The sequence below is a fragment of the Oncorhynchus tshawytscha genome, linkage group LG11 (assembly GCF_018296145.1).
Source record: "Oncorhynchus tshawytscha isolate Ot180627B linkage group LG11, Otsh_v2.0, whole genome shotgun sequence".
Classification (NCBI taxonomy): Eukaryota; Metazoa; Chordata; class Actinopteri; order Salmoniformes; family Salmonidae; genus Oncorhynchus; species Oncorhynchus tshawytscha.
In genome coordinates, this window is record NC_056439.1 from 2141296 (window position 1) to 2166093 (window position 24798).

The window sequence follows — 24798 nt, forward strand, 5'->3', positions numbered from 1 at the left end:
TGACCCTGTTAAGGAGCATTGACTTCCGAAGTCTTCATTTCATGAACCAGCGGAGCATTTGAGCACAATTAGCCACCAGAAAAGGCTTTTAGGGGGCTACATACATGCATTATTGTAAGAACCACAATTCATAGTGTGAGGAAATATTGTACTACAACAGCTATATTTAATGTGCAATGGTGTGGTCAACATGTTAAATACTGCATTTCTGGATTAGAACAAAGCTGGTAAGGGTTTTGTGGCAGGAATTTAATATGAATGCCTGTTCAATAAAGTTACATCCAGCCATTCTCAGATGCATCGTCATACAAAGGTAACACTTTATTTGGATAGTCTAGAGCATCAACAGATGGACTATCAGTAACATTTCAACTAGCCCTAACCTTAACCCTTATCCTAACAGACCTTACCGTAACCTTCGCAAGCAGTTGCTTATCAGCAGATAGTATGACCACATACAGATGGACTATCCAAATAAAGTGATCCTTTCACAGTTATAAATACTATTAAAAAAACAATGTTGCATTCAAAAAGACACCCAATAACTTTCTGTGGGAGATTGACTGGACAATCTAGTTTCACGCTTCAAAGTAGAGAACTACAGCAGTCCAGTGGGTCAAAAAGGCACTTTGGAATATTCAGTTTCCTATCTTTCAGGTTCTCATATATCCATAGTTCAAAAGACATTACTCGTGATGAAACCACAGACACAAAGTAGTGCCCCAGTGTCTTTGTTAAGGGTAGATTACTCATGCCAGCACTTGCATATAATTTTTAGGCACCAATGCTCGCTTCCCCCTCAACTCTCCCAGGAACCACTCATCGTCAATGGACTCCAAGTTGGTGATGATATCCCCCGCCTATAGCAAGAGAAAGGAAGGTTATACTGTAAGCCTAGTACAAACAGAATGTTAACTCTTTTGTGGTAATTAACTATTGAATGTTGACAGAAATACCTTCAGTGAGAGCTCCTCATCACATTCAGCTGTGAAGTCAAACAGCGCTTTCCCTCTGCTTCCTTCTCCATTAGTCACACTCTGCTGTCTGTCCAACACAGGAGAGTTGCCTGGACAGAGACAAAGGGAATCATCAGTACCTTAAATGTTCTTATAATGAGAGTTTATTCATAGTAAAATGTCCTACTATGCTGCCCTATGAGTAGGCCAGGAATATCTGTATGTATCAGAGGCGGCTGGTGGGGGGAGCTATAGGAGGATGGGCTCATTTTAAAGACGAATGGAATTAACGGAACGGTATCAAACATACAGAAACCATATGTTTGACTCCGTTCCATTTATTCCATTCCAGTCTTTACAATGAGCCCATTCTCCTATAGCTCCTCCCACCAGCCTCTGGTATATAGGCCTATTCAAACTGTAGGTTTTACATTGAATGTATCAGTAGTTGTTTTTTGTCATGTGTCAATCATCACCCCGGCAAAGTTATTTGAAATAAACCAAAAAGTATAAATATTTTAAGTATAAAAATAAAAACCTTGTTTCACCTCCTACCACAAGATGGCGCCATAAGAATGCCCTATTATTACCTGAGCTGGTCTCTACGAAGGCTGTGGGGAAGAATCCTTCTCTACCATTAAGCCTTCCAGAGCACCACTCGGCGTCTACATGCTGTGTGACCAGGATACGGTCTCCCTGTTGGAAGGACAGTTCCTCTTCTGCCTGGCCTACAAAGTCATACAGAGCCACGGCCCACTCCACTCCTGACGAACCAGACTATAGACAGGGTTATGTTAGTGGACACTCATACACAAGCTCTAATCATTAATCATTGGATATACACACAGACGTCATTAGGCTACCCCAGACTACAGCTAAGGCCAAACACTAGACACACATACACCTGTATCGTGAGGTTTGTTTGTGTTGTAAAGACTGGTAACAGTACCAGATGAACCATACCTGTATGGGTTTGGCAGCCTCTTGGGTCTTGGTTGAAGAAACCATGCCTGAGAAATGCAGTAGCGATATTCAGATAGAAAGCATATTGTGTTGACAGTTGCTGAACATAAAACTGAATGGGGAATGAGTGTGTGGGCGTACACTAGTACACTGCTAGAGCCAGTGAGAAGTACATGCAGCACACAGAGTGAGCTGTAGCGTATTAATAACAAGGCCTTAGTACAGGGGCTTACACAGAGCTCCTGACTTAAACATAAACATGTTGCACAGATTCCATACATTCCGCAGAGGGAAGTGTCAGCCTACACATTACGAGAGAGATGGAGGCTGTTCACTGTAGACTAGTTCTAGAGAAACCTTTTGTACTGGTGAACAAACCGCAATAGGGGTACAGGATACGTGACGATACAGCTAAAATTCCCCGTGCCAAGAATAAAGATTTCACTGTGTTTGTGGCCTGGCCACCTTTGACCTTACACTATGACCTCAGATACAGTATGCCGGAAAGACATGAACTTCCGTGGGAAAATTCCAATGTCTCCAATTCTCCGATTATGTTTACAATGTCAAGATAGGGACACACATCTCAAGCCGAGGTTCCTCAATGATTTAAAGGCCCAGTCTGTGATATGTCATTTAATATATTCCATTTCAAGCTAAGAAGTAGGCCTTGAATTAAAAGTCCTACCAGGTAGTGCCATCTTGGTGGGGAATGATTGCTGTCGTTGTGGCAGAGGAGGAAGATCTTCTATGATATCCACAAAGTTGATGGGGAAGATTCCAGTGTGGGCCCCTATCTGTCCCCTCGCCCACTCCTCTTCCATGTACTCCTTTAGCTGAATCACGTCTCCCTCAGAAAAGGTTAGCTCGTCACTCTGCTCACCCTCGAAGTCGAACCGCGCCACACACCTTGGTCCACTGACTGTTGCAGGGGGGGGTCTTGCCTTCTTTGCGTTGGTCGGTGTTGGTGCATTTGACTAAATAGAGAAAAAAATAATAATCAAAATACATTAAATAGCTGGACTCATTTGTATACATCCTATAGAGCACTTTATGGGCTGGTTTCTCACACAAAATACATTAAATAGCTGGACTCATTTGTATACATCCTATAGAGCACTTTATGGGCTGGTTTCTCACACAAAATACATTAAATAGCTGGACTCATTTGTATACATCCTATAGAGCGCTTTATGGGCTGGTTTCTCACACAAAATACATTAAATAGCTGGACTCATTTGTATACATCCTATAGAGCACTTTATGGGCTGGTTTCTCACACAAAATACATTAAATAGCTGGACTCATTTGTATACATCCTATAGAGCACTTTATGGGCTGGTTTCTCACACAAAATACATTAAATAGCTGGGCTCATTTGTATACATCCTATAGAGCACTTTATGGGCTGGTTTCTCACACAAAATACTTTGAATAGAGACTATTTATTGAACAGGTTTTTCCCAGGAGTAGGCTTAATCTGAGTCTAGGAAACCAGCCCTATCTCTATAGCTGAAACATTGACTGAAGTCTTACCATAACTTTGACATAGCTGACAGGGAAGAAGCCAGAGGAGCCTCTACAGGAGCCGCGGTACCACTCACTGTCCACCTGCTCCACATTGGTCAACACATCCCCCTCCCTCAGACCCAGCTCCCCTGGACCCTCTGGATAGGATACAACACATGTCAATTAAATCCCACTGCTGACACCAACTGACAACACAAACTCTAGCATGAACTCTACTTTGTGGATATCAATTACTGAGGGAAACACAGAACTAAGCAATAAAAACATGCCAGACATATTGCAAATTATTTGAGGTGATTCAAATCTGTAACCACTTTTTTTGTGAGCCTCGTCTAGATTCTAAAAGTTACTTTACTTGGTGTGGACATGTTTGGGGGAACTCAAAACAGCTGTAAAAGCATGCCAGCCATATTGGAATTTATTTGACATGATTAAAATCTAATAAATAACTTTAAAAATTGTATGGTGTACAGTCCAATAGCCAATGTGTTTGTTAGTATAGGACATAGGTGACCTGTTAGGTTGTGTGTTGTGGTGGCCAGTGTGCCAGAGTAGGTACTGTTCTGTACCTGGGGTGAAGTCATGGAGGACCTGCACCTGCAGACCACTAATGCCTCTACGATACCCAACTGTGCTGACGCCCTGTAAGAAGAGAAAACACATCCAGGTATATGTTGAATTTACAGAAATACGTACAAAAGAGGGATTTAGAGACTAAACTAAAAAAATACTCCAAGTTCACAATGAAAGTTCTTATGTGGCTACAAATAACTAAAAACCAATTGTTGCTAGATATACTAAACATAGGCTAATCAAACTAGATATGGGGTAGCCAAACGAAATAAGGGGTAGCCAAACAAAATAAGGGGTAGCCAAACAAAATAAGGGGTTGCCAAACAAAATAAGGGGTTGCCAAAGAAAATAAGGGATAGCCAAACAAAATAAGGGATAGCCAAACAAAATAAGGGATAGCCAAACAAAATAAGGGGTAGCCAAACAAAATAAGGGGTAGGCAAGTTGCCTGGAAAGTAAGAGGGCAGACGTGTTTTGATTGACAGCTCATTGTAAATGGTTGAAGACATTACTTGTGACAGAGCTGGTTTAGTTGGGGCACTGGAGAGAGGAGTGATGACTTTCATGTGAGACTTCTGGACTCGGCCCCGGATGTCTCCCACTTGACATTCAAAGGTCTTGTGGTCGAGCTGCTCAATCAGCAGCAGCAACTCATTTTTCTGTGGGAGAAAATCAAGAAGCATTTGATATTAATTTCTACTAAATTGTATTTTTGATTACAAAACAGTAAGGTGAAATAAGTAAATCCATAAAACTAGTGATCTAATCAGGTTTAAATACAGTAGTCATTAACATTTTCTCATATCATGTTCTTGTTGATACTAGGAGCAAAACCGCCAACAGATGCAGACAGTGATTTACCTGGAATGAGAGTTCCCCTGTGTCTCTCCCACTGTAGTCAAACTCTGCTATCCCGTGGGGAAGTCCAAGCTAGACAAACACACATGACAAATAAAACATTCAGAAAACATACACAGCCTTACTATGTGACACTTGCCACAACTACAGTACACAACAGTTCCACTGAAATCCACCATGGGTCTGCCTCGGGAGCGGCTGAGCAGGCTGCCTGGGGCAGAGCAGACTGCCTCGGGGGCAGCAGGGGCAGAGCAGGATGCCTCAGGGGCAGCAGGGGCAGAGCAGGCTGCCTTGGGGGCAGAGCAGGCTGCCTCAGGGGCAGCAGGGGCAGAGCAGGCTGCCTCGGGGGCTGGGGGCAGCAACAGAGCAGACTGCCTCGGGGGCAGCAGGGGCAGAGCAGGCTGCCTCGGGGGCAGCAGGGGCAGAGCAGGCTGCCTCGGGGGCAGCAGGGGCAGAGCAGGCTGCCTCAGGGGCAGCAGGGGCAGAGCAGGCTGCCTTGGGGGCAGCAACAGAGCAGACTGCCTCGGGGGCAGCAGGGGCAGAGCAGGCTGCCTTGGGGGCAGCAACAGAGCAGACTGCCTCGGGGGCAGCAGGGGCAGAGCAGGCTGCCTCGGGGGCAGCAGGGGCAGAGCAGGCTGCCTCGGGGGCAGCAGGGGCAGAGCAGGCAGCCTCGGGGGCAGCCACAGAGCAGACTGCCTGGGGCCGAGCAGACTGCCTCAGGGACAGCAGGGGCAGAGCAGACTGCCTCAGGGACAGCAGGGGCAGAGCAGGCTGCCTTGGGGGCAGAGCAGGCTGCCCCGGGGGCAGCAACAAAGCGGGGTGGGAACTCTAAGCTCTCACCGTGTATTGGTTGTAGAGACGATGGCCAGGGTTGGGCCTGGGGGGAAGCACAGGTCCCTTCTTGGGCTTCTGAGCCTGGGGCTGCTTGGGTGATGGAGCTGCTGATGAAGCTGGTGCTCTACGGGTGGAGAGGGATTGACGTGGACCATTTATCCGGGGCGGGGGTGGCCTTCCTGGGCCTACTTTTGCTGGAGGTGGGCGAGGAGGGAGGACCTTAGCTCCACCAGGCCTGGAAGAGATCAACAGCAGTATGAAGTTAATTAAAGCCATGTGTCTAGGACTGTATCTAATGTTATCAATGGATCTTTACCCCTCTTTATCCCCTAAAATGACCCATGATGTGATGTTACTGACCGAGGAGGGAGGCCCGGTATGGGCTCAGAATCAAAGGACTCCTACAGTTCAAATCAACAGAAAAAAGGTTGTTACTATTATGTTCAAGGAAGCAACGTGGCAGTCTAGAAACAGATGTGAATTGATGACAACCAGGGTACTTCTCTAATCTCTCCCAGATCACATTTAACACCACATGGGATTGAATGACCTCCCCTGAACAAAACAGACTTCCTACGCCTACTACCTTTGCAGCACTCAGTAACTAGCAACCAATGACTGCTCAAATGTGCCCTTCCTTAGCCACTACTAGTCATTCATTGTTCACACTACACTGGCCCCTTTGTGTGGTCTGCGGTTGAGAACCACAGGTGGAGGTGAATGTTGGTGGTGGCCAGGTAAAAGCCTGGTTTGTCAGGCTAGTTTAGCACTGCTTCTGACAGGGCTGGTTTTCAGGCCAACATGAATGAACTGACACTAGATAATCGTGAGTGACGCTGAAGAAAAATACAATATAACACTGACTTTTTATGTCCTTTTAGCTAAGCCTTCTTGCTGCACAAAAGCCCAGTTATGTCATAGCCTAGCCGGGCCGGGAGCTATTGACTGGCTCTGGCTTCCCCAGAGAGAGTGCAGTATTGCGGTGGTGTGGAGGAAGAACTATGTCAGTATTCTCTTGTACTTCCTGTTTTCTAGTAGTGGAAGAGAAGCTAGGTAGCCTACTGTAGATCAATAGTGCTTCTGTTGGAGAAGTATATGGGGAAGGAAGGTGGTAGCACTTACCTGGAAGGGGAAGCGGGTTGAGATGCTTTGTTTACGGGTCACGGGGGGTGGCAGTGACCCTACAGGCTTCTGTGCAGGGAGAGGAGGGTTGTCCAAAGTCCCATCGAACACTGAGAGAGAAAACAGTCAACGTTTTAGACTGGACACACTGTACTGTAAACTGTACAAACCATACAGTCAACTCTTAATCCATGCAAAGGTTTGGGACATTTGTATTTTTATTCAATGGCTTGGTGTTGCCATGAATGAATTGCTCTGAGGTGGAACATGCACATACTCAAACTACCTGTCAAAGTAAATAAAGTATTGAAATTCGGATTAACTGACTCACTTATCAGGAGTCGACTGTACACACTCACTAAGACACCAAAGCACAGACACACACATTCAAACATCCACACCTACAGTTTGTTTGAGAAAATGGCTCGCCAGCAAAAAGAAATCAACAGCATCTAATCCATCATTAGGTTATGTCAAAATGTTTTATCTTGGGTAGACCCAGATGGAGATCAGAGGACCTTTATATAAGGTCATACATATGTGGATATGGAGCCACATAACTCACTACTCAGAGAGTAGAGCAGGAGGACTAGACTCACGGTTTCCTTTACTGGGCACTCTAATGGTGGTGGGTCTTCTGGTTACAGTCTGTCTGCTGAAGGAGCCGCCGCCGCCCGCATCACTACGCACAGGGTTCACTGGGATATAGTCTGGAGAGAGACAGAGACGGCCAGTGTTGACTCATCAATTTTTGTCAACATATAGGTCCTGCATTAGGACTATATGACAAATTCTAAGCAATGTTTAAAATCTTTAATGCCAATCTGGACCCTCTCTTTCTAAAATTATCCGCCGCAATTGTTGCACCCCTATTACTAGCCTGTTCAACCTCTCTTTCGTATCGTCTGAGATCCCTAAAGATTGGAAAGCTGCCGCGGTCATCCCCCTCTTCAAAGGGGGAGACACTCTAGACCCAAACTGTTATAGACCTATATTCATCCTTCTAAAATTTTCGAAAGCCAAGTTAGCAAACAGATTACCGACCATTTCGAATCCCACCGTACCTTCTCCACTACGCAATCTGGTTTCCGAGCTGGTCATGGGTGCACCTCAGCCACACTCAATGTCCAAAATGATATCATAACTGCCATCGATAAAAGACAGTACTGTGCAGCCGTCTTCATCGACCTGGCCAAGGCTTTCGACTCTGTCAATCATCGCATTCTTATCAGCAGACTCAACAGCCTTGGTGTCTCAAATGACTGCCTCACCTGGTTCACCAACTACTTCTCAGATCGAATTCAGTGTATCAAATCGGAGGGCCTGTTGTCCGGACCTCTGGCAGTCTCTATGGGGGTGCCACAGGGTTCAATTCTCGGGCCGACTCTTTTCTCTGTACATATCAATGATGTCGCTCTTACTGCTGGTGATTCTCTGATCCACCTCTACGCAGACGACACCATTCTGTATACTTCTGGCCCTTCTTTGGACACTGTGTTAACAAACCTCCAGACAAGCTTCAATGCCATACAACACTCCTTCCGTGGCCTCCAGCTGCTCTTAAATGCTAGTAAAACTAAATGCATGCTTTTCAACCGATCGCTGAGTAGCTTCACTACTCTGGACGGTTCTGACTTAGAATATGTGGACAACTACAAATACCTAGGTGTCTGGTTACACTGTGAACTCTCCTTCCATCTCCAACCCAAATTGATATCTAGAATCGACTTCCTATTTCGGAAACAAAGCCTTCTTCACTCACGCTGCCAAACATACCCTCGTAAAACTGACTATCCTACCGATCCTTGACTTCGGCGATGTCATTTACAAAATAGCTTCCAACACTACACTCAGCAAATTTGATGTAGTCAATCACAGTGCCATCCGTTTTGTTACCAAAGCCTCATATACTACCCACCACTGCGACCTGTATGCTCTCGTTGGCTGGTCACCAAACCCACTGGCTCCAGATCATCTATAAGTCTCTGCTAGGTAAAGCCCTGCCTTATCTCAACTCACTGGTCACCATAGCAACACCCACACGTAGCACGCGCTCCAGCAGGTATATTTCACTGGTCATCCCCAAAGCCAACTCCTACTTTGGCCGCCTTTCCTTCCAGTTCTCCGCTGCCAATGACTGGAACGAATTGCAAAAATCATTGAAGCTGGAGACTTACATCTCCCTCACTAACTTTAAGCATCAGCTGTCAGAGCAGCTTACCGATCACTGCACCTGTATACAGCCCATCTGTAAATAGCCCACCCAACTACCTCATCCCCATATTGTTATTTATTTTTGCTCTTTGCACCCCAGTATCTCTACTTGCACATCATCATCTGCACATCTATCACTCCAGTGTTAATACTAAATTCTAGTTATTTTGCCACTATGGCCTATTTATTGCCTGTACATAGATTTTTCTATTGTGTTATTGACTGTACGTTTGTTTATTCCATGTGTAACTCTGTGTTGTTGTTTTTGTCGCACTGCTTCGCTTTATCTTGGCCAGGTCGCAGTTGTAAATGAGAACTTGTTCTCAACTGGCCTACCTGGTTAAATAAAGGTTAAATACATTTTTAAAAATTAAAAACTGCAGGTTAGTGACGTTTTTTGAAAAGTAGTGTCGATAAAGAGGTTATAAATGAGCTTATATGTGTTTTAACTATACTTAGAACACTTATACTACTAAGTTGACCAGTTAAGTCAGTGGTGAAATGCATGCTGCTGTACTTACTCGTGGGGTTGTCCATGTATTCATTCACTGCCTCTGTGGTGGTGATGGAGGCTGAGTTGTGGTTGTTGAGGTTGAGGCCCAGCGGCTCCTTGCGAGGCTTCTCTGGAGAGATAGGAGGTACCAACCTGGGTTCATCCTCCTCTTGGGGGAAGAGGTTCTTGGCTCTGGCCGCTATGGAGAGCCGCGACCGGGAAAGGATGGCTGTCTTGGCGGGGGGTGGAGCCTCTGGTTCTGGTTCTTTTGGTTCTGGGACTATACTGGGTTTTCTGTGGAGCATGGGTCTGGGTGCTGGGGTTGGGATGGAAGGAATAAAGGGAGTGGAGAAAATGGAGATTGCCCCCTGGTAGTTATTGCCATTACTGGGCTTCTTGATTGAGGGCTTGGGGGCAAGGGCTGGGGCTGGTTTGGCTGAAATCACAGGGGGTTTGAGGTGCGTGTTCCTGGGTAGAGGCCCTGGTTGTTTGAACTCTGGTTCCCCATCGCCCTCCTGGCTCTCAAAGGCCTGGATCCGGGCCCGGATGTTACGTTGGCTGTGAAGGGCGGCCATGTCACCGTCCTCGTCACCTTCCTCGCTTTGGTCGCTCCCGTCAGTTGGCGTCTGATTGTCACTAGCGTCACTAGTGTTCTGGTCACATTGGTCCACGGGACAAAACACATCTAATAGTTCCTGTAGGTACTTCCCCGAGGGAGGAGCATCGACTGCTGTGTCATCTACAGAGCTGGAACCACTGTTACTGAGCCTGACCAGAGTCTGAACTTTGACCTCCTCTGTGATTGTCTGTTTGCAGGATTTGGAACGAGGAAGCGGGATGGGACGTTCAGTGTCTACTAGGACTGTAGGTTCTAAGAACGTAGTGATAGTGCTGGGTTTGGAAGGTTTTATTGGCCCATCCAATTGTACGGAGACAGATGGAGAAAGAGACTGGGTGTTTGGGATTGCACAGCTGGAATCTCTAGGGCTGGGTTGGGCTGCGGCTGACTTGGGGTCAGTTTGGTTCTTAGTGTTAGTGGTGTCTACTTGGATAAGACCAGAATCAGATACAGCTGTTGCAGTGGTAGAGTCACTTTGTAAAGGCTTGGGTAAGTATGGCCTTGGTGGCTTTTTTGGCTTTATTTTCACTGAAAAGGAAGAGATTATAAACAATACATTTAGCCTATACTCACACCACATAGATGTATAAAAAAAAACAAATGATAACTTTGTCTAAAAAGTGACATTACATTGTTTTAGTCATGGTAATACAAATATATGATATTTGCCAACTATAGAGTTTTCGTGACGTTGTCAGCTAACCCATCTGTAATCATCACTCTCATTCTCACAAGCCTCACCTGTAGACTGTCTCTTCTCGATTGGCTGTGAGGATGCAGTGCATTCTGGGCCAGCGGCGGTGTCGTCCTCCACAGGGTCGGTCTGCGTGGCGATGGTCGTGGATCTCCGGGGGGCGGCGGTCGGCGTGACAATGGTCTCCTGGGTCTTCTCCTTGATCACCTGGTCATAAGATGGCGGTGGCTAAGACACACACACACACACACACACACACACACACGTTGACCAAGCAAATGTGTAGCGGTGTGATTATTATAACTTGTGTTCTACATGCAAGCTTGCTACCGTCCTACATTGACGTCCTTTAGTAGCACAACATGCAGAACCTGCCGTGCTTGTTTCACTGCCAAATTATGTTTTCTTTGAAAGTAGTTCATCATCTCAAACATTACACTAAAAACTGTGAAAGACACAGGAACATGGTAAGGTTAAATTGGTAAAAGTTCAAATCCATGCAGAACACACCCAAACTGTGAACAGGCCAAGAACACACACCCTGCTGTCTCCCCTAGTATTAGAGGCTGATGTTAGTTAAATAAACAGTACCTGGGTATCTGATTGGATGCTCCCTCCCCAGGTGGGTTGTGAGGGAGGCGGGGCTGCCGTAAATCCCCCAGAAGCCCCTGGGAACCAGCTGTTGGCAGCGAGCGGCTCGGCTGACAGGATGGTGATCTCTGGACGTCTGAAAGACAAACAAGTCCATTACGCACAATACAGTAGACTGCCTCAACCAAACCTGACATGCAACGGACTGTTGACACTTGTCTTATGTTGACAGAAAGCCTTATGTAGCCATCGTTTGTCATAAATCATTATATAGCTTTTTGAGCACCATATGTGTTTTTGTTAATATGCCATTTTATAGACCATATTACTTTCTTTAATGGTTATTCACCAGTTGAGTCGAGGACTGTAAGTCAACATTAATATCAGTATGTTTCAAATGAAAAATGTGTTTTGCACTGTAGAGCACAAGTTCTGTGCCACGGTGCACTTTACCTTGAAGCATTTGGGGTTTGATTTTTGGAATAATGAGAGTAGAACTGTATTCAATCAGAGAGCTACAGACAGACCATGAAGTATTATGAAACTCCTCTGTTTACCTTCTGTCTCTGGTCTGTTCACTTTGCGTGCTAGTTCTCGCTGTGGGAGAAAATTATAGGAAATTCATCTCTTTCAATCTGATATGCAATGAATTGAACGAGACATTCAAAAAAAATACTTGGGGGATTCAATCCTGTACAATAGCTATATACCAGAGGAGGCTGGTGGGAGGAGCTCTAGGAGGATGGGCACATTGGAATGGAATATACGGAGCAGAGTCAAACACATCAATGTATGGAAACCACATGTTTGACTCCGTTCCATTCTAGCCATTATAATGAGCCCATCCTCCTAAAGTTCATCCCACCAGCCTCCTCTGCTATAGCCAGACTTTAATCACGCTAGGTACATTATAAAAGTATGAGAATATACCAAATAATGGACAAACTCCACAATGAGAAACTCACTTCGCTTGATGGCAGCTCGTATTGAGGACAGAGGTCCTTGGCTGGAAGAGAGAAGAGTTACCATTGAGGAGAGGAGAGTTTGACTGGACAATAAGATTTCTTACATTTATACAACCTGAGAAAGCAAAGTATAATGCTAGCAACAGTCAAACTCTACCGGACTACGACACTGGACAGACAGTGCTAATTATCCACAAGCCAACCTGTCACTCAGCAAATAATCCTGACATTTGAAAACATTTAATTGTCATCCATAGGTATCCTAGGCTTCATATATGATAAATTAAAAGAGATAATATATACCCTTTTACCTCTTAAAAGACCTGAATAAGTGCAGAGTAACACCAAAGGATGATAACAACAGGGTTGAACCTCTTTAGCTGCAGTGGTCCTCTCTGCACTGCAGTTGCCACTGGGATGGCCACATCCTCTATCTCACTCTATCATCAACTCCAATCCACACAACACAGCTACCGCTGCATACTGCAACCGAAAGAAGAGCCTACCTCCGGTACATGCGCCTGTTATACGCCAGTAATCAGAGTGAGAATGGGCCAAGTACCAGAGACGCAGGCACAAGAAAGAGGACAATCATTAAAAAGCACGCCCTTTGAAGAGTTCAACCCCGCTTGCAACTTTCCACAATCCCTCTCCAGAAAACCCTTAAAAACGCAGCAGGACGCACATCCAATCCACTGAATATCCTTCTGAATATCCTTAGGCATCGCCCATCTGGTACTGTAACAATGACTCAGAAATACCCCCAGTCTAACCCCTCCTCCTCTGGCCACCACATACATCTACCAAGCCAAGTGTGGTGTCCAAAAGTGCACTTCTGCAATATAACCACCCCTCTTGCTGCTCTGTATTCCCAGGTCTGATCTGACTTCCTGACTAGTGGTGTGTTGGAGCTGACACCGCACCCAGGTTGTGCCAGAATATGTTCCCAGAAGGGCCAACTACACAGTCTCAGCGGAACGGGGTCGTGTTCATTAGGGCACACAATGGAATATGTTTTAAAACATTTTTGTGACAGAAAACGAAGATGTCTTATTGGACAATTCCAGGTGATCCCTCCGGGTTTCTGTTTGCATATGGTGCTTAACGAACAGGATCCAGACCAGACCCCCACAGACCCTCATTAACTGAACTGGAGATGTGATGTAAACCATCTGGAGAGGAAGACAGCAACACCCCCGCACTACGTGGATAATTAGGACTTGTAGCTAAGACCATAAACAAATAGAACAATAGAGAGGTTAAACGTCCAATAGTTGATCAACAAAAGGTTTGTATTGGAACACATTGACGTTTGCTGTATTTTAACAGAGGAGGCTGGTGGGAGGAGCTATAGAAGGACGGGCTCATTGTAATGGCTGGAATGGAATAAATTGACGTATCAAACATCTGGAAACTCCCACCAGCCTCCTTCTGTGTCAATACCCTGGATTGGAAGACATTGAAAAGGTGCTGAGTTTTAAAGAGGTATCTAGGTAGGGTATACCATGTTGTGAAAGAAAGGTTACAGGGTTGGAGTCAGTTTACTGAACTGAAATGGAATTGACCCTAACCCTGGACGGTAACCAACTTGGCTCTGGGGGCGTCAACAACTGAGTCAGTGTGGTTTGGTCCCCCATTCAAAAAGCTCTGACCTTCGGACACAGTGGACACAGTGTCCAACCGTCCGTCAAAGAGGATGGATCAGCGCATTGTTTGCTACACTGCACCATTCACAACTCTCCCTCAGCAGAGCTGCCTGTTAAAGAGACAGTGTTCTGGCTACTGCAGTCCTGACAGCGCCGTGGAGCAACAGAGGTGGCTAGGTAGAGCTGGAACAACCCAGTGTTTATACTGGACCGTGCAACATTATCACAGTATTAACACGTTTCCTTCTCTGTATTGAGCAAGACAGACACATTGAAAATGCCCAATATGTAATTCAATGATATGGATAACTTACCTGGAATGAAGAGCCTCAGACTTATTTCTCTCTGTTCGATCTGAAAAGAAAAGTAACCAGCGTTTTCATTTTAACGGTCACATTTGAAAGATCAATTTCTAGCTAAGAAAATACCCTCATTTTGTACACAAACAAAGCAAGCTGCAGGTACAACAACACAGGACAAGTGAACAAAATAACTATGGGCTTTGCATACCTTCTTGTTCAAAAACTTGAACAACTACATTCAGCTGGCTCAACATTCTAGTCTGTTCTTGATCAACCAGTTACAAAGAATGACATGCAAATAGCAAAAGCATTTTTTTAAAAAACATTTCTAAACACAAATAAATTGTTTTGTTAATGCTCTCATCTTTATTTCATCAAGCCAGACATTATCTCTGAACCATGATCTGTATAGCTACAATCTCAAAGAAAATCATATGTAAATAGGAGACCATGAGCAATATGTATGGAAAGAATGGCTCATTTTAGAATGAGCTCTCCCTCATTCACACATTCAATGGCTTATTCTGGACGCCTGACATTTCAGGGTCACGTCTAGATGGGATACAGCTTTTGTCAAATTGACATTAAAAAGTGGAATTATTTTGCATTTTAGCTAACCCTAACCCTTTCTCAACCTTAACGTAGTAGGTTAGGGGAACTAGGTTAATGTCCTAACCTGCTGCTCAGGTTCTCCTAAACCTGCTATGAAAAATGTTGACAAAAGCCTTCTAGACAAACCACATTTCAGATGGAGTGAGCATTCACCCAGGACATGCTGTACAGGTGTCATAACTTGTCATAAATGTGTCATGTCTTATTTCCATATATGAAATCTTCAAAAAAGATACTGAACAGATATCATTCCAAAGTTATGTCGTCAGATTTAAGATATGTTAGCTGTATGTATTTGAGATTCTGATCAATGGCTAGATATTCATCTTGTAATTCTCCAAAGCGTGTATGATTGAGGCCTAATAATCACAGTACCACTATATCGTAGCCAACCCTTTTTTGTCTCTGAAGTGGGATCAATTCAAGGCAAATCAAATTTGATTGGTCACATACACATATTTAACAGATGTTATTATGGGTGTAGTGAAATGCTTGTGTTCCTAGCTCCAACAGCACAGTAATACCTAACAATACACAACAATAACAACAACAACAAAAAAATACTGCAAAATTGCTTAGGAGCTAGAAGCAGAGCTGCCATGTCTGTCGGCTCCATCAGTGATCACAGGTTCAAAGTCATACAATACACTTGAATAGGTCATATGAGAATATTAGAATCCCTTTGTGTTAAAAATCATGCATTAGGCCATCTTAATATTTTGATGCTCCTTTTTGTTAGCATCCTGCTAAGGACCTGACGCCATCGCCTCATTCTCTTACAACCAGTATAATACTGTTACAATGTCTAACACCACACTTGCCATCTGCTATATGCTACTGCCTCAAACTTATGTTACGGACTCTACTGAAAGCTACTTTGAGGAAAAATGTACTTTCTATGCCTGTGGCTTATGTGGCTGTCCCACCTAGCTATCTGAAGATGAACGCACAAACTGTAAGTCGCTCTGGAAAGGGGTGTCTGCTACGACTCAAATGGAAATGTAACATTTTACCTCACTATGAAACAAACAAAAAAAAGGTTAAAGGAAGTAACAGTTTGTTAGTGAATCAAATCCTCAGAGACATTTTCACACATTTATTTGCACTTTGGTCTGTGAGAGATTGTCAAATGTAACTGAGGCAGGTAAACAAAGACAGAATGGAGAGAGGTTTTCCACAAGGAAATCGTTTGACATTTACATACCGGTAGATACAATGCCATATATATACACTGATCAAAGGCAAGTGCAATGGAACAATGAATAGGATTCAATATCTAGTGGATTTTCCATATTCAACATGGAATACAGTGCAATCCCTGCTGAAAGTATTGTCTATAACCTACTGTGAATTGTACTGACAACATAATCTCACAGCGAAACATAGCAACAAGAGATGCTCCTACCTGTTAACGTTTTAAACACATTTCACAAATGTCCCCCAAAATGGTGTGTATTATTTCCTTCATGTCCCTCCCTACTTTTCCATGCTGTGTGTTGCTGTGTAAAGAAACAAACTCCATGACCACAAATGACAACAGAGAAAGGGAGGGGTCTCTCTCTCTCTCGCCCTACTGGCTGGTGTGTTGACTTGGCCAATGTGATCAAATGGAATGTGGCCATTCAGGAAGTACCACTCTACTGTCACTCTCTTGCTCTACTGAAAAGGTTTGATGGAACACTACAAACAAAATGACCCTCTGCTTTGATCTTTAAAAGGCACAGTTCACACAAAATACAAATATGCCAGGATTTCTTCTGGCGTTGCTTGTTACCAACTGAACTAGGTCATTGAGTGCATATTTATGTTATTATAGGGGTTGTTCTGGGTTTGTTCCAGCCCAAAACCTGTGTTTATCTAACAGAATCAAATCAACATGTCTTCCTCTGTCAGAGAGAGCACAATACTGTGTGTCTTTCTGTCCGTCTTCCCTATTGGCAGGGTGTTAATGGTGGGCACACCCATTCTGACGCTACATCTCTGTTGGCCAGATCCTTGGATTTCCCCATTGTAGCACCACTCCCTGCTCTGGAAACATGCATAGCTTTATTGTTTGGTCATCGATCTACGTTAGTGTTAGGAAGTAGGCTACATATTAAAAACCTTGGCATACTGTGGGACTATGTTTTGCTGGATTAGAAGGTGAAGTCAACTGTTACTCTATTCCAATCCATCATAGATAGTACATCCGGACACAGTGCCACATCATTTTAGTAATTTAGCAGACGTTCTTATCCAAAGCGACTTACAGTAGTGAGTACATACTTTTTCGTACTGGTCCGCCCATGGGAGTCGAACCCACAACCCTGGTGTTGCAAGCGCCATTCTCCACCAACTGAGCCATAACATATCCTCTTTTCTAGAATTGCGACCATTATGAAACACACTTTCACTTTTTATTTTAGATAAGATATAGCTGTGGAAACCAGGCAGAAAAGCACTCCATCCATAGAAGTACTTTCATTAGATACTTATTATTGCTGGCTTAGTGAAGAGGCTCAACCCTCTTTCTCGGAGTGGTGGGAGAGAGACATTTGCCAGGTCATGGACTCCTCCTTCAGAGGGCTTTTAATAGTAAATATCCCATGACAGGTTATGGACAAAGACACAATAAATGAATAAATAAAAATAAGATTAATAGCCTATTGAATATGAAATAAATATCATTTTTAACACCAAAAAAGAAGCAACAAAACAAGAGAGGATGCAAAACAACTGTCTAACTCATTAAAGAGAAAAGAAACAAAGATATGGTTTTAAAGCTGATTTGCTTGCTAAAAGACAAGCTACAATAATAACCATTGAAGGGAACCCATACAGAAACACAACAAAACAACTCACTATGACACATGCTAACATCACTCAGAACTGGGGCAGCACTCTGTAAAGAACAAGTGGTAAGAGGGAGTTTAGAAAAAAAAGCCTCTTAATATGCAAGCTAGGCCCAGGACTTCAAACCAACCAGAGAGGTCAGAAGTAAGGTTACATCCCATGGAGGGTGGGGCTAGACTATGAAGGCACAGCAGTGTGGAGACAAGGAGCTAGTTCCCATCCCTAGTCAATCCATAAAGAAGCATCTTCCTCTATATCCCGACCCCGGTAACATGGCATGTTCAGGAACGTGATCTCTCATATTCTAGGTTTATTTATACAGCGCAGGAATCTCTGCGTCTTCCCAGAACCCCATAAGACTTCCAGGGGTTTTCATATCCTTGGATCCTACTTCCCACACAGGCAGAACAGACACGGATGTCCCCATAGGGTAGAATCAAAGTCTTCCCTATACTTTCTCAAAGGGGAGTGTTTCAAATGATTTAGGGTGGGCTGGGGGTTAATGGCTGGGTAAGTGGGTTGATGGGTGAACGCAACAGCTGCACATTAACCGTGTCCAATCCAGAGCCATTGTGGGTCAGTTCTGAGAGATGTTCTGTAGGCAGTCAAACCCGTGGACCAGACAGGTCCGTTGGACTAGCCAGTAGAAATAAGGAACCAAGTCAATATTGTGTGTCAATTATTGAACATCTTTTTATTATGTTAATCAATGATAAACTATCTGGCAGAAATACATTTGTTTAAATTGTATTAATTTAGCAGACGCTCTCATGCAGAGCGAAATACAGTAGTGGGTGTATACACTTTCATACTTGTTTTGCACACAACCCCCCCAATTTATCATTATTATCTTTAATCAAAAAAACAAAAAAAAGAAAGAGTGAAGCATTCTGGGTGATATACCAGCTTTTGTGCACTGCACATCTCTTTTCTCTCTTGAGGCTCTACAGTACATTAATATGTACATCTCATTTGCTACAAGGGAAACAGGCTCCACATTAATATTTGAGAGCCTTTTCATCACACAAAAGAAAATAGTTATTTCACAGCTGTCATTAGGCTGCCTCCATGTGGAGTCAAATTGATAAGTTATGAATTTGTCGACGTCGAGTGGGGAAGCTAATATTTTACAACGGGACGAGTCAATTAAAATCTAATATGCCTTTTTGGAAATAGTCAGTTTAATTGCAAAATACTAATGATGGTTGGATTTGTATTAAGTGATAAGCCTCAGCTAAGGGAGACACAATTCTTCAAAGGAAGACAAAATATGAATTTCTCCTCCTCCATACTCCTAGAGCCACCTGAGGGTGAGAGAGACAGAGATGAGGGAGTCTAAGTTATATATATATATATACACATATACACACACACACACACACACTGCTTGATATAATAAACAGTCAAAGTGGAACAGATATGTCTACGACGACTATAAAAGCATAACATTGTGAATGTGGAGCGCTCTATCCTTGCATGAAAAACAGACAAGAGGAGACAGACATGATCATGTCACCTATGAATAACACAGTGTCAGGAGCTGATTCTTAACATGACTCAAGTCAAGACATGATTAGGTGGTGTCAAAGAGGAGTCATCCATGGATGTTAGGGGGAGATGACAGTCTAACGGAGATCTTGCTCAACGCAAGGAGATTAAACTTTGGCCAATTGAAAATGCCAATGAAGGACAGTATGCACAACGTAATCATCAATGACAACATATGGCACCATACGGTGCATGGCATACGAGTCATATGAGAAATTGTACATTACTCTTAAAAAGTGACAAGCATATACTGTACACTGAAGCCTTAATTGGCTATTCTCAGCTTGTGACTTCATATGATATAGCCTAGCTAGCCTACACACATGTGCAGTAGAGTTGGCAGTTGGCACCATTATCAAGTTACAAGACAACAGTTCCTGTTCCATCACTCTCTACACAGTCAACCCACCTGCCCATAGGATCAGCCTGATCTCCCCATACAGACAGATGCAGTTAACCCAGGACTGAACTAACACACTGGGCATGGAGGCTTGCGTTGGGTGGGGTGGGGTGTGTCTTTACTGGGAAGTCAGGTGTTTGCTCAACAGGTGTTGCTGCTTAATTCTCCACTAACTACACTAGGAAGGTCTAACCATTCTATGGATCCAAACACATTGTTAGATTGGAAATTGCTCGGCATAGAACCATGTTTAGAACCAGAATTCAAAGGTGAGGGAAAGTTCAATATACCAACAGCCATTGAAATGTAAAATAGTCAACCAAACACAATGACTAAAATCAAATCAAACTTTATTTGCCAAGTGCGCCGAATACAAGTGTAGACTTTACCGTGAAATGCTTACTACTAGGCTACCCGGGGCATAAGGGTAGCCTGGTGGTTAGAGCGTTGGACCAGTAACCGGAAGGTTGCAAGTTCAAACCCTGAGCTCACAAGGTACAAATCTGTCATTCTGCCCCTGAACAGGCAGTTAACCCACTGTTCCTAGGCCGTCATTGAAAATAAGAATTTGTTCTTAACTGACTTGCCTAGTTAAATAGAGGTAAAATAAATGTAAATTGTCTGGTGGTGATTTTTATGAATTATTCAGCAGCCTAATGGGTTGGGGGTAGAGGCTGTTGAGGAGCCTTTTGGTCCTAGACTTGGCGCTCCGTGTGGTAGCAGAGAAAACAGTCTACAACTGGGGTGACTGGAGTCTCTGACAATTTTATGGGCATTCCTCTGACACCGCCTATTATGTAGGTCCTGGATGGCAGGAAGCTTGGCTCCAGTGATGTACTGGGCCGTACGCACTACCCTCTGTAGCGCCTTACGGTCAGATGCCGAGCAGTTACCATACCAGGCGGTGATGCAACCGGTCAGGATGCTCCAGATGGTGCAGCTGTAGAACCTTGAGGATCTGGGGACCCATGCCAAATCTTTTCAGTCTCTTGAGGGAGAAAAGCTTTTGTCTTGCCCTCTTCACGACTGTCTTGGTATGTTTGGACCATGATAGATCGTTGGTGATGTGGACACCAAGAAACTTGAACCTCTTGACCCGCTCTACTACAGCCCCGTCAATGTTAATGGGGGCCTATATGGCCTGCCTTTTCCTGTAGTCCACGATCAGCTCCTTTCTCTTGCTCCCATTGACGGAGAGGTTGTTGTCCTGGCACCACACTGCCAGTTCTCTGACCTCCTCCCTATAGACCGCCTCATCATTGTCGGTGATCAGGCCTACCAATGTGTCGATAAGCAAACTTAATGATGGTGTTGGAGTCGTGTTTGGCCACGCAGCCGTGGGTGAACAGGGAATACAGGAGGGGACTAAGTACACACCCCTGAGGGGCCCCAGTGTTAAGGATCAGCCTTGGCAGACGTGTTGTTGTCAACTCTTACAACCTGGGGGTGGCCCATCAGGAAGCCCAGGATAAAGCCTATAGACATGTATTCATTTACAACCCTTTATCTTGATCTACATGAAGATTGTGTGGTATAAGAGATATGAATATTAATACATTTTAGAAGTGATTTCACCAGGAAATAAAATGACAAAAGTAAAAATATACAGAGCCAAAATGAATAGGATCAACCAGTCTGCCAAGTGCCAGTGGTTTTCCAGATGCATTTCCAGCAACACAGCAACCAAATGACACAGCTTGTCTGGCATGAGATGAGTAATATTTTAAGTGTCGGGACATGTACAATTTGTTGTGTCAATCATTCCTGTCTGGCTGACAGAGTTTCAGGGTTTTCCAGACCATTTCCTTGTGGTTGTAGCACTGTTTACTGACTGCTGTATCTGATACACACAGGTAGTTGCTACCAGCTGCTGTATAAAAGTATCCTTTCACTGAATGATGCAGTGAGAGCATTGTGTCAACCATAGCAGCTGGATACTGTAATGGTGCAGAACAGAACTAGGGTTTGTTTCTATATAGCACGAGAAACTGATTTGTTGCTAGAAGAAATGAGAGAAGTGAGAGAGCAAGGGTTTTCAAACTCGGGTTTGCGTACTATTATTATTATTATTATTATTATTATTTTTAATATATAGATACTTCTTGAATTTTTTTTAATGTGAACAATTATTATTTTAGGAAAATCGCTAGCCGCAACAGAATACAATCGTTGATACCATTGCATGTCTCTGCACCAAGTATGAAGGAAGTCGAAGGTAGTTTTACGAGCCAATGCTAACTAGTGTTAGTGCAATGACTGGAAGTCTACAAGAACAGTTAGCCATGCTAGCACATGCCCATTGATTTTGTTATGTTTGAGCAGAGGAACACAGCATTAGCCATGGCAAAATGCATAGAATTTCTGGAATTTAGCTTCAAAACTGCAACAAAAAAGATCTCAGCTCAATGGAATTGAACAATTTGTAGAATTGCATAACATTTGCTTCACAACAACAATAAGTTATATGAATTCTATTTTCAGCTAAATTGTATAATTTCCTACACACTTAACCATATGTTTCATGATGGAACACCGTTCCAAGTTGTCATGTTCATGGGTTAAAAGGTAAAAGTCCACGTTTTGAAATTATATTGCCCCAAAGTGTCAAACACATGTAGCCTACTTCAGGAGAAGCTGTATCAAAATTACACGAGGTTGACCTTCCCGATAGATTGTTGACAAGTGGACATACCTGTTGCTTGATTTCGGTTCCGTATATCCCTCAACTCCTCCGCCTCCTCTTCTCTTCTGGCTTCAGCCATGCGAGATAAGAACACTGCGGCGCCTGGTAATTTCCGGCAAATTAGAACCGTGTCATTAGAAGAACTATTGACTGAGGTGGGAAATTAATTTGCCTTGTAAACAGTCTCGGCTGGTGCGTAAAGTTGGGTCTTTATGAGTTGAGCAAACCCGAATTAGGCCTACCCCGGCCACAGAGTATAACTTTCTACAACGGTGTTTGTGTTAATGTAATTTTGTAGAATATGAGGGGTAGTTAAGCTATAGCTCCCTACCTTGTCCGCACCGACGGTAGCCCGACCCGAATGTCAACAACAGGCACTGAATTGTCTGGCAAAAGTGGTATCACAAATGGAGATGTGTGCCCCGGAATTGAGAACCGTGGAGTGGAGTTGACAGACCGCAACAAAAGTTTCTCTCCTCACCACATTGTCTGAGTAAAACCACTGCGACCCGAACACAAAGAATTGTAGCCTAACGGAGTGAGTGGTCACAGTGTTCTCTTGTGCGTATTGGGTAAAATGTTATCCATAAAACATTTTTTTTAAACAACATCCAAAGCACAGCTATTTGCCCATAGATACCCAGACGGCCGCCCATAGTGATGATGCTAGTTCACCTGTCATTCAATACATGTTACGGCTTGCAGACACAGGCAGGAGCTGTTTTTTGTTGGTGTTGAAGCACATACAAATGAAAAGGCACCATACTACTTTACATATTAGCCTACTAACTGGGTTGAGTTGTGTAAAAACAAATGTAGTTATTTAAGTTAAAAGTAATGATTAAATATACAAATGTATATTTTTCTCTTCAAGGTAATCTGAATTCCATACTGTATGAACACTTCCCTCCCAACCTGTTGCACCACCAGTGTGTGACTCGCACCCGACTCGGGTGAAGACAAGACAGTCTCCCACTTCGTCTCCTTGGGGCATGGTAGTTCCACAGGTATTATCTTGTTAGACAAAGAACAGTTAGCCAGTAAAGACCACTCATTTACAGCAGAATGGTCTGACTCACCACAACCAGCCCCTGTGACCGTTTGTTTGACGATGATAGTTTGTTTTGAGTCATGAGTAAAAACATAAAGACTGAGTTGTATATCTATTGTGAAGCATAGACAAAAAAGCACATACATTTAATTCTCTCTCTATTACAGTATAGCCTACCATTGCATCTAGGAAATCAAATGGCTGAGGTAGTATTTTGAATCCTATTTTGGGTGTTTCTCATCTATTAATTAATCCCCAAGTTTGATATTTGAATATTGGCACACAGTCCAAACACATATGTTCTCTACAGCATAGAGACAGAGAAATACCACGGTGACTGTCTGAAAGATTCATAGTAAACTGAGCAATTTCTCAGGAGATGTACTTCAAATTATAAGCACTAGATGTCCCTATCTACCTTGTTTATTTCTACTAGCCAGCACCTGGCACAGTCCAAATCAAATGTTGTCACATGCTTCTTAAACAACAGGTGTAGACTAACAGGAAAATGCCTACTACAGCCCTTCCCAACAATGCAGAGAGAAAGAAAATAGAGAAATAATAAACGTAATAATAAATACATAATGAGTTGCTTGTTTACAAAGGTATAAGGTAACCATAAAGTTCAGGATAGACAGTAGTTTTATGTAAAAAAAAAAAAAAAAAAAAGTAGAAATGATACATGTGTGCATATACTTTTCACAATGCACAATGTGCAAATAAACATATTCTACAATGTCAATTCCTCATCCGCTATGAGAAGTCTACTTAGTCTGCTATGACCAAGAACCCAGGTTTACCTTGTTTTTACAGCAGAGACTAATAACACGGTGAATAGCTGCTCCAACTCGAGCCCTGTGATGAGAATGGCAGCTGGCACAGAGCTCCTTTAGAACAGGTGACACTGTTAACAGTCCTGTTCAGTCATGGTTGTTGATCTCCGAACAGGATTTGGGTGGACACAGTTGTCTATGTTTGTATGGTTTTATATTGCCATTCAATTATTATTGTTTAGGATGGAATAGCCTAGTCCTTTGATCATCTGGGCTGGGCAGGATAAAAAGAGGTGTTGAAATACAGGGCTAAAATCCTTGTTTTGTATAGAAAACAATTGTGTGAAGGGCAATCATTTACAGTGCATTGACTTTTCACACTGCTCTCACATTCACAAACTAGTGATGGGTCGTTCACGAAACGAGTCGGCTTTAAGAGCTCTTGTAGCTCTTGTAGGTGAATGTTGGGAGCCGGCTTGCATATCAGAAGAGCCAAATCTATTTATAAAATATTTTAAAAAATTAAGATATGAATAATC

General features: G+C 43.5%; 1 protein-coding gene across 2 annotated transcripts; it reads right to left on the minus strand.

Annotated features, from left to right (window-relative positions):
- Positions 1 to 144: 144 nt before the first annotated feature.
- On the minus strand, positions 145 to 23090 carry sh3d19 (SH3 domain containing 19). 2 transcript variants are annotated; one of them, XM_024405775.2, is made up of 21 exons: positions 22767 to 23090; positions 22445 to 22537; positions 14373 to 14412; positions 12413 to 12453; positions 12005 to 12044; positions 11448 to 11583; positions 10904 to 11063; positions 9572 to 10690; positions 7436 to 7546; positions 6837 to 6946; positions 6075 to 6115; positions 5721 to 5949; positions 4884 to 4952; positions 4535 to 4681; positions 4019 to 4091; positions 3456 to 3586; positions 2608 to 2896; positions 1920 to 1966; positions 1547 to 1733; positions 957 to 1066; positions 145 to 860 (listed from the first exon to the last, which is right to left on the minus strand). In XM_024405775.2, the coding sequence occupies exons 2-21, from the start codon at positions 22512 to 22514 to the stop codon at positions 750 to 752; spliced, it is 3261 nt and encodes a 1086-aa protein (XP_024261543.1). In that variant the 5' UTR covers positions 22515 to 22537; positions 22767 to 23090; the 3' UTR covers positions 145 to 749. The 2 variants fall into 2 exon arrangements, with proteins under 2 accessions (XP_024261543.1, XP_024261542.1); XM_024405774.2 differs by having other exon boundaries at positions 10904 to 11084; positions 22767 to 23089.
- Between the last annotated feature and the right edge of the window lie 1708 nt (positions 23091 to 24798).